Here is a 14,882-nt window from a genome sequence, read left to right on the forward strand (position 1 = left end):
CTGGGTGCTGGATGTGGGGTGTTGGGTGCTGGGTACAGAGTGCAGGGTGCTGGGTGCAGGGGGCTGGGTGCTGGGTGTGGGGTGCCGGGTGCTGGGAGCTGGGTGCAGGGTGTTGAGTGCTGGGGGCTGGGTGCTGGGTGTGGGGTGCTGGGTGCAGGGTTCTAGTGCTGGGTGCAGGGTGCTGGGGTCTGGGTGCTGGGTGCTGGGCACAGGGTGCTAGGTGTGGGGTGCTGGATGCAGGATGCTGGGTGCTGGGTGCTGGGTGTGGGGTGCCAGATGCGGGGTGCTGGGTGTGGGGTGCTCGGTGCAGGGTGCAGCGTGCTGGGTGCTGGGCGCAAGGTGCTGGGTGCTGGGTGCTGGAGTCGGGATGCAGCGGGTGAGGGGACGGTGGGGCAGGAACAATCAGGGGGAGCAGGTGTGGCCGCCCCCACGGCCCCCTTGGCCCGCTCCTGCCCTCCTCCCGCTGTGGCAGAAGCGGGACAGCAGTGAGCAGCGCAGACCCCAGCGGCCCCGGGGCTGGGCCCTCAGCCGAAAGGGACGTCCAGCTGCCCCTCGAGGAGGAGGAGGCGTGCAGGGGTCAGGCTGTGGCCTGACCCGAGGGAGGCCTGAGCGGGGGCAGACGCAGCCCCTCAGAGCTGCTCCCGCCAAAGGCTGCAGGGCCCCCCCCTGGGAACCCAGGAGCGGGCCAGAGGGGTTAAGGCCAGAGGGTGGGTGACGGGGCGGCTGGCTCTGCGCGAGGACGGTCCGGCCTGAGCCGCTGACCCTCGGGCTGCCGGGGCTCTCCCTGGGGGACGGGGTCCTGGGGCTCAAACGTAGCTCCGGGCTGCAGAGTTGAGATGGTTCAGGGCTCGCCTGCACCCCAGTTCATCCCGACACCCCTAGGGGCTCCAGCCCCAAGAGTGACTCCTGGGCACACCCCCTAGGGGCCCCAGCCCCCAGCGTGGTCCCTGGGAACACCCCTAGGGTCCCCCAGCTCCCAGAGCCATCCCTGAGCACAGAGCCAGGAGTGACTGCCCGGAGCGGGCAGGAGAGGGGCGGGGAGGCCGGTGCGGCTGTGCTCACCGTGCGTGGGCCGGGCTCATTCCCCGTCGCTTGTGGTCACCCGGCGCGGCCCTGTGTGGCCGTGGGACTAAGTGGAGACTGGAAGAAAGGCTCATTTCTTTCCTTTAAGTGTGTGCCCGCCCGGTGATGTCCACAGAGACTCCCCAAGGCCCCTCAGTCTGTCAGCAGCCAGCCGGGGGCCACCGGCCACCCCGAGTGCGGATTCAAGCACGGCTCAGCTCGACGAGGGGGGGCGGGCGTGTGGAACGGCCACACTGCCCTGGAGCGAGGCAGCAGCTGGCCAGCGAAGGCCCCGGCCCCTCTCCTGGTGGCCTCGGGTGCTCCTCAAAGACGCTGCTCCCTCGATCCCGCGTGCTGGGAGGACGCGGGCAGGGGGCGGCAAGCACGCATGTCCCCTCCGTCTGCTCAAGGTGGGCGGCCACACGCAGTGCCCTGCCTGCCTGCGTCCAGGCCAAGACGCCAGACCCGCGCCCCCCCACATGTCCCGCGGTTGGCCAATGGCCCATCATGTGGAGATGGCCAGTGGCGTTAGTTGGGTTCTCGAATCCCAGAGCGGCTCCTGGCAAAGGCTCCAGCGGTGGCCATTGAAGGGGATGTGTGGGACACGGCGGCCCTGGGGGGAGGGAGCAGACCCTCCTGTAGGGGGCCCCGCCCTCAGGGGTCACGGAGGGGCGGTGGGCTTCTTATGGAAGGGGGGTCAGTCACAGCTGGCCTCTGTGCCAAGATGCTGCTGTCCCTTGGCTTCAAAACGTTTCAGGAAAAGACGTGTGTGTGTATGTGTGTGAGCATGCATGCAGGTGTGTGTTTATGAACACACGTGTGCACGTTGTACATGCCTTGTGTACCCGACGTGCACGCTCTCAGCCGTGTGTGCGTGTCGTGAGTATTCGGATGTGTGCACACACAGCATGTTTGTTGTGTGTGAGACCAGATCATTTGGTGGCAACTTGAGAATTCCCGGGCGGCCCAGCCCGCCAGAGCCCAGAAACGGAGATGCGTGGGAGAGTCTGAGGCGATTCCGCGTGTCCAGACCAGCGCTGGCTGGGGTGCCCCTGCGAGGCCTCTGAGGACCTTTGCTGTCGTGGTAGTGTCTGGCCAGCGACGTCCCCTGAGCGCTGTCCCTGGTGCCCATCATGTGGAGATGGCCAATGGCGTTAGTTGGGTTCTCGAATCCCAGACCACCTCCTAGGAAACGGTCCCAGCGGTGGCCGTCGAAGTGGATGTGTGGGACACGGCGGCCCCGGGAGGACGGACCCTCCCATAGGTGAGGGGCAGCAGGCATGTAGGGACAAGAGCTGTGACCGGTCCCAACTGTTGGGTGGAGGAGCATGGGGGAGTGTCCACCTGCGCCTCTGCAGGGCTGGGCCTGGCACTGGCCCCGGTCTCTGGGGCGGGAACCCACACACGGGCCTCGCTGTGGGCTCAGAGCTCTGAGGGGCAGCATAGCCGCAGGACACCGCAGTGAGCACTGACCAAAGCCCCAGTCCGGCGGGCCCCGCGTGGCAGGCTCTGCCCTGGAGACGGACACTTGTCACTCACAGTGCTGGCCACTGCAGGTTCTAGAAGTGCCTATGGCAGGGCCCTGGGCAGGGTGATGGGAGTGCCCGTGTACCGGGTCCCCCGAGGGTGGACATGCAGTGGGGGTGCCCGTGTGCTGGTCCCCCGAGAATGGACATGCAGTGGGGGTGCCCGTGTACTGGGCGCTTCACAGAGACACACTTAGAAGCTTTCTGGAATCTTCTCTCCCCAGCCCTACAGGGCTGGGCTCTCTCTGGGGGGCAGGGCTGGGCTCTGTCCAGGGGGCAGGTGCACATCTGGGCTTTATGGGGGGAGGGGGCTGGGCTCTGTCAGGGCCAGGGCTGGGTGCTGGCCGTGTCCTCCGCGGGGCGCCCAGCCCTCCCGGACCCGGCGTGCTGTCAGCTCACAGCGGCTGCTTGATCTGAGACAGCTGTGATGATGCCTGCTAATGATTAATCAGAGTTTAATTCAATTTGCATCTGGCGTGATTAATAAGGGAGGTGCCACCCCGCCCCCCTCAGCAGGGCAGCACCCTGGCGGGGGGAGGTGGGGCCGGGCTGCAGGCACGCGGTGGGTGACCAGGAGACGGTCATCAGTGCCCAGGGCAGCGGTGGCCGCAGAGGAGCAGGGGTGGGCCTGACCTCAGCCACGCGCCCGTCCAGCCCGGGGGAGGGGCTGGCAAGTGTGTGCGGGGTGGCAGTGCCAGACGGAACCCAGCACCCCAGGAGCAGCGGGGTTAGAGCCGGGGGGGCCGGCCCAGGGCGGGAAGCGGACACGGGGCGCAGCCCCTGCGTCTTGACCCACCGCGGCCGCGGGTCGTGCGTTCCTCGTCAGAGCGTCCTGGGTGAAGCCCCTGCCGAGAGGAGGCCCAGGTTCTGGGGTCACACCTGGACCCAGGGTGTGGGGGCCAGAGTCCAGCTCAGTGGGGTGGGGGAGACAGACGGAGGGAGCCATTTCCATGCCTGCAGCTGGCCTGGCTCAACCCCAGCTCCTCAGATGCTCCCTTGAGCTCTACCAAGAGTGACCCCTGAGCGCAGAGCCGGGAGTGAGTCCTGAGCACAGAGATAGGAATCAGACTGAGCAACGGGCTGGGAGTGAGCCAGGAGTCAGCCCTGAGCACAGAGCCGGGAGTCAGCCCTGAGCACAGAGCCGGGAGTCAGCCCTGAGCACAGAGCCAGGAGTCAACCCTGAGCACAGAGCCAGGAGTCAGCCCTGAGCACAGAGCTGGGAGTCAGCCCTGAGCACAGAGCCGGGAGTCAGCCCTGAGCACAGAGCCAGGAGTCAGCCTTGAGCACAGAGCCAGGAGTCAACCCTGAGCACAGAGCCGGGAGTCAGCGCTGAGTGCCGCGACTGTGACGGGGTCTCTGGCTCTGCTGAGCGGGTGGGGTGAGGGCAGCCTCGGGGGTCGGGGTCCCCGAGAGAGCTCTGACCTTGCCCCCTTCCCAGTTGCCGTCCTCTGCCTGCCTCCCAGGCTGGCCAGGTGCTTGGTGTCCCGCCGTCCCCGGGGTGCCGGTGGGGGTGTCCCTGGGCCGGGCTTTCCTCACCCCCCAGGGCCAGTGCACACGGGGTCCGCCCTCCTCACGGGCCCCTCCCCTGGGGATGGGGGCTGAGGCCATCGGGGCCAGCTGCAGGCCCCGTGTGGATGCGTGTCCTGGCGAATCGGGAACCGGCCCCACAGAGGCTCCTGGGAGCTGGCGGCCCTCAGAGGCCCCGGGCGTGCGGGGAAGTACAGGCTGCCAGGCAGCTGCTGGGCCCAGCGCGTCCTCGCGGGGCTGAGCCACCACATCCTGGCCTGTGCCGGCAGCCGCCCGTGTCCACACCTGTGCCGGGGACAGGCCTCTGCTGGTCAGGCACCGGGGTCGGAGGATGGGGGACTGTGCCCGCCAGCAAGCCTCTCCCACAACGGAGTCAGCGGCAGTGCCCAGAGTTGAACAGGGCACCGGCCCACCTGCAGGGCTAGCAGGCGACACGACAGCCCCCAGGCTCGCTGGATGCAGGAGAGGCAGCACGGAGACCCCCGCCCGCGGGGGCACCTACCGGGGTCCTGCTGCTCCCCAGAGGCCCTGCCGCAAGCTAGTGGCTCACTCGCACACTCACCCCTGCACACTCACACTCTTTTAGACTACTCACACTCACACACACTCACCCCTACACGTACTCTTCCACACTCACACTCACACACTCTCTCTTCCATACTCACACTCACACACCCACACTCTTACACACACTCACATACCCACTCACTCTTCCATACTCACACACTCAGACTCTTACACCACTCACATGCCCTTGCATACTCTCACACACTCACTCTAACATACTCACACTCCTACACAATTGCTGTTGTACAGTCACACACTCACACTCACAGCTACACACACACTGTGCGCACAATACACATATTCACTCATTCTCACGCTCACTCTCATTGACACACTCACATACGCACACACTCACAGTATGTACACATACGCTCACGTGCACACATAGTGCACACACTCTCACACACCCACACGCATACTCCAGCCTCCACAGCCCTCACACATACGCACCCCAAAACCTGCAGCCCAGGCGGGCGCTGCCGTAACGCCTCGCCTCCTGACGCGGCTGTTCTGAGGTAGATTCTGCTCGTCGCATGTTCAGAAACTGTCTCCTCGCCGAGTCCTTCGCAAACCGCACGAATCTCTCTGCACTGTGGGGGTCCCGTCTGCATGCTGGCCCCAGCTCTCGCCAGGGGTCACAGCGCAGGGCTGGAGCGCAGAGTCACCCAGGTGTGTGTGTGTGTGTGTGTGTGTGTGTGTATGTGTGTGTGTGCGTGCGTGCGCACCATGCAGGTCTCGAGTTAGGACAGTGCCCGCACCCACCTGAGTGCCCAGACAGCCCTCCTCCTACAGACCAGGGGCCGTCGTTCTTGTGCGGCCGTGAGGAAAAGGCCTGATTCCATAGCACACGGCTGCTTGTGGCCGGCTGTTAGCCTGGGCATCACTGCGTGTGTCCTGGCCAACCCTGCCCTGTGTCCTGGTCATCACTGCCCTGCGTCCTGGTCATCACCGTGTGTGTCCAGGCCGTCACTGCCCTGTGTCCTGGCCGTCACTGCCAGCTGCCATCCTGCGATCCAGTGGCCCCAATCCGATGGCCAGCACAGAGATGGGTGTGGGCACCCAGCTGGACGTGGAGCTGGGCGGAGAGCACCAGGCCTTCTCCTCCTGCCCGGCATCTCTGCAGGGCGCATGCCTGCCTGGCACCCCGGTTGGCTCCGTCCTCCCGGGCTGCACTGGCCTGAGCCGCATCTCACAGGTCATGTGGCTGCCTGTGCCGCGGCCAGCCTTGGCCGGCCATTCTCCAGGAGTCTTGGTGGGCTTCCGCTGGGCTTCCTGGCTGGAAGAGAGGGGCTGTGTCCAGGGGTGAGGGGGCGCTCTGCACCCCACCTGGGCGGGAAAGGTGCTGCGTGCAGGACCTCCCCCCCCCCAGCCCATGCTCAGATGAGCTGGGGGTCCCACAAGGCAGAGGGGCAGCCCGGGGCCTTGGGGGGGTCTCTGATGGGACAGCCCTGAGCCCAGCGACCCAGGGACATGTGGAGGCCACACAGAGGCGGAGGACACAGGCACCTTCTGTGTAGTCTGGAAGGTCCATGGGGCCATCAGATCCTCTGTCCAGAGGCACCACCGAGACTCCCGCGGGGCAGGGACATTCCAGACGCACTTCCAGGAGGCAGGTGACGTGGGCATCACTGGCAGAGATGCTGCTGTGCCTGCCGTATTGGCACTGGACAGTCAGAAGGGCCTGGCTGTGGGGTCCCGGGCAGCTGGGGGAGGAAGGGCCTGGCTGCACCCCCAAACACACCCAGCGGAAGGGGGTCTGCTGAGACCTGGAGCACCCCCGGGACACCGGGTGGGAGAGCACCTCCCCCAGGGCCTGGCCCCGTCAGGGTCGCTGTGGGCTGTGGTCACAGTTTCCACGGGCACCCACAGTGCCCAGGACAGAGGAGTCCTCAGGAATGCAGGAGCGTGGGGGGAGCACTTAGCTGGGGGTCCTGGCCAGGGGCCGGGTCCCTGGAGAGCGACGTGTTACCTTCTTGTGAGGGCTCTGGCGGGGAGGCAGTGGCCCTCTCCCACCCTCCCGAGTCCCATGGAATCCTGTGTGCTGCCGTCAGTTCATCCATGTGACAAATGTTCCATCTGGCGGGGGCGGAGTGCGGGGACGCTGGCGTGAGGGCGAGGTGGGGGATCGCTCTGTTCCTACCCCCGGTTCTACTGCGCCTAAAACTGTTGCCCCCAAATTGTTGGATTGAAACAATAAGGTTCAGACTTGGTGGCCCACATGGCTCTGCATTGCCGAGTGAAGTCGTTCAGAAAGGGAAGGGCGGGGGCGGGTGCCAGAAGACGCCCGCGTTCCTCAGACCAAACACGTTCAGACTCAAACTTTAAAAGTGTGTTTCTCAGGGCTGGATCGATAGCACAGCGGGTAGTGCGTTTGCCTTGCATGTGGCTGACCCGGGTTCGATTCCCAGCATCCCATGTGGTCCCCCGAGCACTGCCAGGAGTATTCCTGAGCATCGCCAGGTGTGACCCAAAAAGCAAAAAAAATGTATTTCTCACAGCTCTGGAGATCAGACGTTCCAAAGCAACACGCCCCCTGTCGTATCACTCGTGGGGAGACGCCCCTGCCCCTGCCCCCACCTCCTCCCGGAGACCTGTGTGTGTGTGTGCGTGCGTTGGATTGACACGGGCCATGCCAAGGGGCAATTACAAGTGTGTGTGAGAGTATACGTGAGTGTGGGTGTGTGTGTGTGGGAGTGTCTGTGAGTTTGAGTGTGAGTGTATGAATGTGAGTGTGTGCATGAGTGTGTAAATATATGTATGTGTGAGTATATGTGAATATGTGTGAGCATGAGAGTGTATAGTGTATATGTGTGGCTGAGAGTAGGTGAGTGTGTTTGCGTGGGGTGTGTGTGAGTGTATGTATGTAAGAGTGTAAGTGTGTGGCGGGGGTGAATGTGAATGTTTATAAGTGTGTGTGAGTTTGTGTTATACGTGAATGTATTTGAGTATGTGTGTTTGTGAGTGTGTGGGTGCATATGATTATGTGAATGTGTGTTTGTGTGCGTCTACGTAATTGTGTGAGTGGGTGGGTAGGGTGTGTGTGACTCTGACTTGAGTGTGTGTATGTGAAAGCATGTGTATGTGTGAGTGTGTGTGGTGTGTGTTTGTATGGGTGTTTGTGAGCACATGTGAGTGTGAGTTTGGTGTGTGTGAGTGTCTGTGAGATGCCCCTGCTCCCCATCTCCTCTTGGGGTCCCGCGTGCGAGTGTGTGTGTTGGATGCACTCCAGGCCATGCCAATGGCAATTAGAAGTATGAGTGTGCAGGAGTGTATGTGAGTATGTGAGGATGAGTGTGAGCACAAGAGTGTGTGTGTTGGTGAGTGTGTGGTGTGTGAGCATATACGAGTGTGTTTGTGAGTGTGTTAGTGGATTTGTGTGAGTGTGGGGTGAGTGCATGAGCAGATATGAGTGTGATGGTGTGTGTGACTGTGAGTGTGCGTGGTGTGTGACTCTGTGAGAGACTGTATGAGTGCGTGTTTGTGAGAGGACGTGACTGTGAGTGCGGGTGAGTGTGCGTGAGCAGATAGGAGTATGATGGTGTGTGTGACTGTGAGTCTGAGTGTGTGTGTGTGTGGTGTGTGACTGTGAGAGCCTGTGTGAGTGCGTGTTTGTGAGAGCACGTGACCGGGTGTGGCATGAGTGTGTCTCTCCCACATGACGTCAGGGACTCGTGTCAACCACCTCTTGTGCCGTCACCTTCAACGCTCTGCCCCCACCCCGACAGCCGGGTGTGTGCCCTGTGCCCTGCGTGGGAAGAGGCATCGCTCAGCCCAGGCACCTTCCGAGTCCCAACCAGGATGGGGCCGAGGAGGCGTGTCTGCGTCGCCGCCGCCAGGAACTGCCAGGCCGGAGCTCGGGGCTGGTCTGCTGGAGCCGAATCCTCAACACACTGTTGAAATGCGCCCACAGAGGCACGCAGCATGCACAGGCACATGTGCACACAGAGAGGGACACAGCACACGTGTGCATCTATATGCTCACGAGCACAGATGTGTATGCAGTCCGTGTACGCAGAGCACACGCAGATGCTCGTGGACACAGATGTGCACACCGCTGATACACGCACAGTGTACGCGTGCTCATGAATACAGATGCGCATGCGACCCATACATGGATCCAGTACACACGATATGCTCAGGAACCAGATGTGCACGCAGTCCAGACATGCACACCGTAGACACGTATGTTCGTGAACACAGATGTGCTCGCAGGCCTTGTATGCACATGGGGACGCACACAGACATGCACACGGCACACACATCTATATGACAGTGCATGTGTGCACATGTGTGTACACAGCACATGCATGTGCTCATGCACATACCATCACAGGTACACATGTGTGCACATGACACGAGCGCAGGATCACATACGTGTGCATTCACAGACTGTGCTCGCACACTGGCATACTCCCATGCAGAGATACAGACGTGCGTGTGTGCATATGCCCACTCAGAGGCGTGCACGCCAGCACGTACAGGAACACAGGTGTGCACAGAAGAAACACCTTCCAAGGAGGGCACAAACACACACACACAACCACACAGATATGCCCAGGAACACAGGCACGCACAGACCCACGTGTTCGTAGAGTCACACAGTATGCACCCAGATGACAGATAAGCACGCAAACACGTTTCACGCACGTAGACACGCTTCATGCCCATGAACATCCACGGGCCAGAATACATGAGTACACACGCTGTACGAACATGCATAATAGCACGCGTATGGGTCGGAGCACGTGAGCACACAGGCTCGCACCGATTCATTGGGAACCTGGGTGCACCATCCCAGACACCTGCAAATGCTTGCACAAGAGATTCTTGCCGGGTCCCTGGGGCGAGCACAGGGTGCGTGGCGGGAGCCCCCCACCAAGAGACGACACCCGCCCCTGCAACAGGCGTCTAAGGCCGCCGGCCTCATGGTGCTTGCAGGCCCGCGTGTGTCTGGTAGATGCCTGCATGCAAGTGTACATATGTGTGTGCCTGTGTAGGCCTGTGTGTGCCCTCATCCACGTCCGGGGTGCTGTGTGTCTGCGCACGTGTGCTTACGGCTGCGTGTGTGTGTGTGTGTGTGTGTGTGCGCGCGCGCGCGCACCTCCTCACACTTCTCTCTGCGCCCTTCCAGCTTTGGGCTGTGACCTCTGCTCCCTCGTAGCAGTGGACGGTGTCACTGTCCTGTCACTGGCCTCCCTCTGCCCCTGGGCCCTGTCAGAGAGCCCCGCCTTGCCCTTGGGGACACGCTCAGGCCCCGGACACAGGGCCTGGTGCAAGACGAACCTTGTTCCCCAATCTGGGAGGCGGGGGGCCCCGGCTGCCAGGGACCCAGGAGCGGGCTGGTGCATGGGGTTCCGTGGGGGGCCAGTGTCCGGGTTCCTTCGAAGGTGGGGAGCAGCGCGCGGGCTCAGAGCTGCTGCTCACGCCCCTTCCTGGGGGCTGGACACAGACCACTTGGGAAGGGCCCAGCAGTGGGGACGTGGGAAGGGCTGACACATCTCCTCGTGCCCCCCACAGCCTCCACGCTGTACCCTCGGGGCACTAAGAGGTTGAGACCGGGGAAGAGCAGGACCGGCCTTCTCTCCTGCCCTGGCCTCTAACCTGAGCTTGGCCCCAGCCTGGGCCTGGCCTCGGGGGTGCAGTCGGGACGCTCTCGGTAATGAACACAGATGGGGTTTGGCACGTACCCCGGGGCGCACACTCGGTGTCCATAGACAGACTGAACTCCCGAACAGGCAGACGGCTGATTAAACTGGTCAATTTACTTATTGATAACTTCATCTTTTAAATTCACATTTGTTGAAAAAAAGGATTTATGTCATAATGCTGCTAGATGGTGAGAAGCAAAATTGTAGCAGCAGCATCCAGGGCTCAGGGCAGAGGCCCCGGAACTCTGCCTCGAGGGGAACCCGGGCCCCAGACGGCCCAGGGTAGAGACAGCAGAGACCGGACAAGATGGCCCAGGGCAGAGATAGCAGAGACCAGAGACGGTCCAGGGCAGAGACAGCCCAGGGCAGAGACAGCAGAGACCAGAGATGGCCCAGGGCAGAGACGGCAGAGACCGGGCAAGAGATGGCCCAGGGCAGAGAGGGCAGAGAAAAGAAACAGCCCAGGGCAGACACGGCTCAGGGCAGAGAAACGGCCCAGGGCAGACACGGCTCCCAGGATGGAGATGGTTCATGGGCGGGACCCTACATGGGTTTGATCCCAGCACCGCCTGGTCTCAGAGCACTGCAGGGAGCAGCCCCTGAGCACTGGACACAGTAGCCGTGGACATCACGTGTGACTCCCAAGTAGCACCCAAACCCAGGCCAACACTGGAGCCTGGACCCGGGCTGAGATGCTGCGGAGAGTATATGACAGACGCGTGTGCTCCACGAGGGGCGTCTGGACCCTGTCCCCGAGGCCCTCCGTGTGACTGAGACCCAGGCGTGGAAGGAGAGTGACTCGCCCTGCTGCCCAGGCCCTCCCCCAGGTCTTTGGATTGGGGGGGGGGGGGGACCGGGCGGGGATGTGCACACTCAGCCAAGCATGGAGACTCCTGGCTCAGTGCTCAAAGTGCCCAATAGGGCTAAGAACTGAGGCTGGCCCCCACGTGCAAACATCGGCCCTTTGGGCACCCCCTGGGTTTGTTGCCCGCTGGGCCGTGGTGCCAGATGGTGCCGCCTGTCTGCCCAGGGACCCAAGTGATCCCTTTAGACATCCCCCGTGGTCCGCATTCCCCAATCTGGGAGGCGGGACCACAAAGGCGGCCCACCCAGAACTGCCCACACTGCCGGAAGCATGACAGAAAGCAAACGGATCAGAACCCTCCCCCTTCCGCCACCCACCAGCATCTGACAGAAACAGGGGGTTGTCCACCCTCGCTCTTCTGCTCTGGACCACCCCAGCACACTCGAGCATCGGTGTCCAGTGTCCAGGCAGCGCTGGGGCAAGACGAATCCTGGCTGTAGCCACGTGGCCAGACAGCTGGCACCGTCCACGGCCTTCTGCCCACGCTGAAGAAGATAAGGGACTTGCTGTGTGTGCGTGAAATGGGTGGGAAGGCGCCCTGGGGAACTGCGGTCCCACGAACCCCTTGAACACGCAGCCATCTGCCCTGTCCCTCCCGCTGGGCGCCGTGGGGACCCCATCCTAGCCGCGCCCACTCCCCAGGCCTGGCCTGCAGCTGAGGGAGACTCAGAGACCCCCTGTGGCCGGCAGCAGGCCGGGCAGCAGGCAGGACCGGCGGGACTCGTGGGCACCTTCCCAGAAGGTCACCTCCTGCTCCCCCGCACCCCGAACGTCCCAGGGTGGTTTCCAAAGAGAAAGGGGGTTCTCTGGTGGTCAGCACCGGAAGAGAGGAAGTTTTCTGCATTTCAGGGACAATAAAGGCCTCGATTCCCACCGCCAGGCTCCCTCCAAGGCCTCCGGGCCGGTCGGGGGCGCACACCAAGCCCCTTCCCCGGGGCCCGCGGGGCGCGCGGGATCCAGCACCCGCAGCGCCGCGCCCCGGGCCCCCCGCCCTCCCCCGGCACCGTCCGTCTCCCCGCGACCCCCACCCCAGGCCCCTCCTCCTCCTCCCGCGCCCCTCCCCCTCCCGGGCCGGCGCGCCGCCGAGCATGCGCAGTGCGCGGGAGGCGGCGGGCGCGCACCCCGGGGCTCCTCGCGCGCCGGGCGCCGCCGCCACCTGCGCGTTGCTAAGCGGTGACCATCGTCGCGGCGGGGCCTTGCGGCGCCCCGAAGCCTTGCGGGAGGAGCCCGGGCGGGGCCGCGGCGTCTGGCAGCATGGACTAGGGCCCCGCGCCCCCGCCGCCCGCCTCGCCGCCCAGCGCCGCCGGGAGCCACCATGACCACCGCCAAGGAGCCCAGCGCCGCGGGGAAGTCGGCGCAGCAGCAGGAGCAGGTAGCGGGGCCCGGGCGCGCGTGTGCACGCGTGTGCACGCGTGTGCACGGGAGTGTGCCCGGGCGTGCGCCCCAGCTGTGCGTGCGCTCGGCAGTGCGCCCCGGAGGCCGCGCGTGTGCACGGGGGTGCGCGCCAGCTGCGCGTGGGCACGGGGGTGCGCCCGGGCTGAGTGTGCACGGGAATGCGTCCCGCTGCGCGTGTGCACCGGGTGCCCGCGAGTGCGCCCAGGCCGAGTGCAGGCGTGTGCACCCCAGCGTGCCCCCGCGCAGGGTGGAGGGACCCGAGCGGGGTGGAGCAGGGGCGCGCGCCCCGGTGCCGCGAGGACCCGACCGCCCCCTCCCGCCTGGACCTCCCCCCTGCGCCTCCGCCGGGTGGGGGTGAACTTGACCGGAGGGACCCGCGCCTTAGCGCCTCTGAGCATGCGCCCCGGAAGGGTGCCAGCCACTCTGCGATTGGGGTCTGGCGAAGGAGAAGGTGCCCCCGTGGAAGAGGCTTTTCTGGGCCCCCTGCAGGACTCTGCCCCACCTGTGTCCTGCGTGGGCGGGCTCCCCACCCTCTGCCTGGGAGAGCTGGGGGCAGGGGACGGGGCGGGGAGGCAGGGGGCACCCTGCGCCCCTCTGCCGTCCAGGGGGCGGGAGGCCGGCCGAGGTCTATGCCGGGGAGGCCTGGGGGCTGCACCTCATTTCCTCCTAGCGCGGTTTCCCTGGGCAGCGTGTTCAGAGGTGGGGGGGATCCGTCAGCGCCCGCTGCGTTTCCCTGTGGGTTTGGGGGTGCTGTTGACGCTCTCTGGCTGAGACCGGATGGAGTTCAGGAACCTCGTGACCTTCTGTGACCCCAGGAAGCACTTTAGGTTTAAATTTAGTATCGGCTGCCTTGCCAATGGGTCCCACGGAGGAGCAGATCAGCTTTGCAGTGTCCTCCTCCTCCTCCTGTTCCTCCTCCACCTGCTCTTCATCCTGCTGTTCCTCTTCCTCCTTCTCCTCCTCCTCCTCCCCCTCCTCCTCCTCCTCCTCCACCTGCTCCTCTTCCCCTTCCTCCTCCTGCTCCCCCTGGATGTTCTCATGTTTTTGTTCTGGAAAGTTCTGAGGCCGGTGGGCATCTCCGTGGCTTCTCCCGGGCTGTGGGCGCCCGCCGAGCGCTGGTGCTCCAAGGACAGAGGGCGGCTTCTCCGCGGCCCCAGGCGGGCTCACTGAATGCGGTTTGGAGATCGTGTTCAATAATGGACAAGTCCTCACCAAACCAACGTCTGGAGCTGGGACCCGGGGTTCGCCCCGCGCCTGGGTCACCACTCCAGGAAGAAAAGCTGCTTCTGCCAGGGCAGGGCTGGGCCAGGCCTCGCCGCCTGGGAGGGTGTGACGGGAGCAGGGAGCCTGGAGCGTTCTGACGGCCAGGGGGGCGGACAGGACCCTGGCCACGGCCCCACCCGCAGCCCAGCACGGACGCCCACGCTCCATGGCAGGCTGTGTTCTGGACCCTGAGCTGGAACCCCAGGCTCAGGGCAGTGCCAGGCAGGAGGAGGACCCGGGTCCCCCCAGACTCATGTCGAGGGGGTGGGCTGATGTCGTAGCCACTTCAGGGGGTTTGCTAAGGCTGCGTCCTCTTCGCGCTGTGTCCGGCCACGACTGGTGCCCTCCGTCACGCCTCGCTGCAGCCTCCAGGTGACCCCAGCCCTTCCCTTCTCTTGTTGCTTGCGAGGCCCCGGTGAGATCCCTGGATAGCCCGACCAGGAGGGGTTTCAGGGGAGGCTTTGGGGAGAGAGAGAGACGCTGAGATGCCGGCCATGGTGGGTGTTGGGGGAAGCTTCCTGTGCACTTGTCTCTGCTGGCGCTTGGTCAGTCCCTGCGGGACGGCCTGGTCAGGGTTGGTTGCACGTGGCCGAGACGCATGTCCAATGCTGTGTCTCCCTGACAAACCTCTCCTGGCTGGTGCAGGCAGGTGAGCGAGTGAAGTTGGGAAGAACTTCCCTGTCTTTGGGGGTTGGAGCTTCACCCCGAGGTGCAGGGGGACCATGTGGTGTTGGGGCGGGAGCCCCCAGTTCCTGCACACGGACTCGTGCCTCGGTTCCGGGACAGAACTTCCTGCCGGAGACCTCTGCCGCTTAGGAGGCAGGATGCCGAGGGAAGCCCGATGGGTTTGGTTTGTTGGTGCTCAGGGCTTCCTCCTGGCTCAGTGCTCAGGGATCACTCGGGGATAACCTGGTGGTTCTCAGGGCTTCCTCCTGGCTCAGTGCTCAGGGATCACCTAGTGGTGCTCAAGGCTTCCTCCTGGCCCAGTGCTCAGGGATCACTCAGAGATCACCCAGTGGTGCTCAGGGC

The 14,882-nt window shown here is 64.1% G+C and overlaps 1 protein-coding gene across 4 annotated transcripts in view; it reads left to right on the forward strand.

Annotated features, from left to right (window-relative positions):
* DPP6 (dipeptidyl peptidase like 6) overlaps positions 1 to 14,882 on the forward strand; it is a 507,074-nt gene that overhangs the window by 136,593 nt on the left and 355,599 nt on the right. Inside the window, exon 1 of one of the 4 annotated variants that reach the window (XM_056134831.1) lies at positions 12,302 to 12,567. The exons of the other annotated variants lie outside the window; for them this stretch is intronic. Coding sequence (XP_055990806.1) covers positions 12,511 to 12,567 — 57 coding nt within the window. The 5' untranslated portion in view covers positions 12,302 to 12,510. Of the gene's footprint in view, positions 1 to 12,301; positions 12,568 to 14,882 lie in introns of those variants that run through there. 4 annotated transcript variants of the gene reach the window in all.

This window comes from Sorex fumeus, unplaced genomic scaffold (assembly GCF_029834395.1).
Source record: "Sorex fumeus unplaced genomic scaffold, SorFum_2.1 ptg000107l, whole genome shotgun sequence".
In the NCBI taxonomy this organism is placed as follows: domain Eukaryota; kingdom Metazoa; phylum Chordata; class Mammalia; order Eulipotyphla; family Soricidae; genus Sorex; species Sorex fumeus.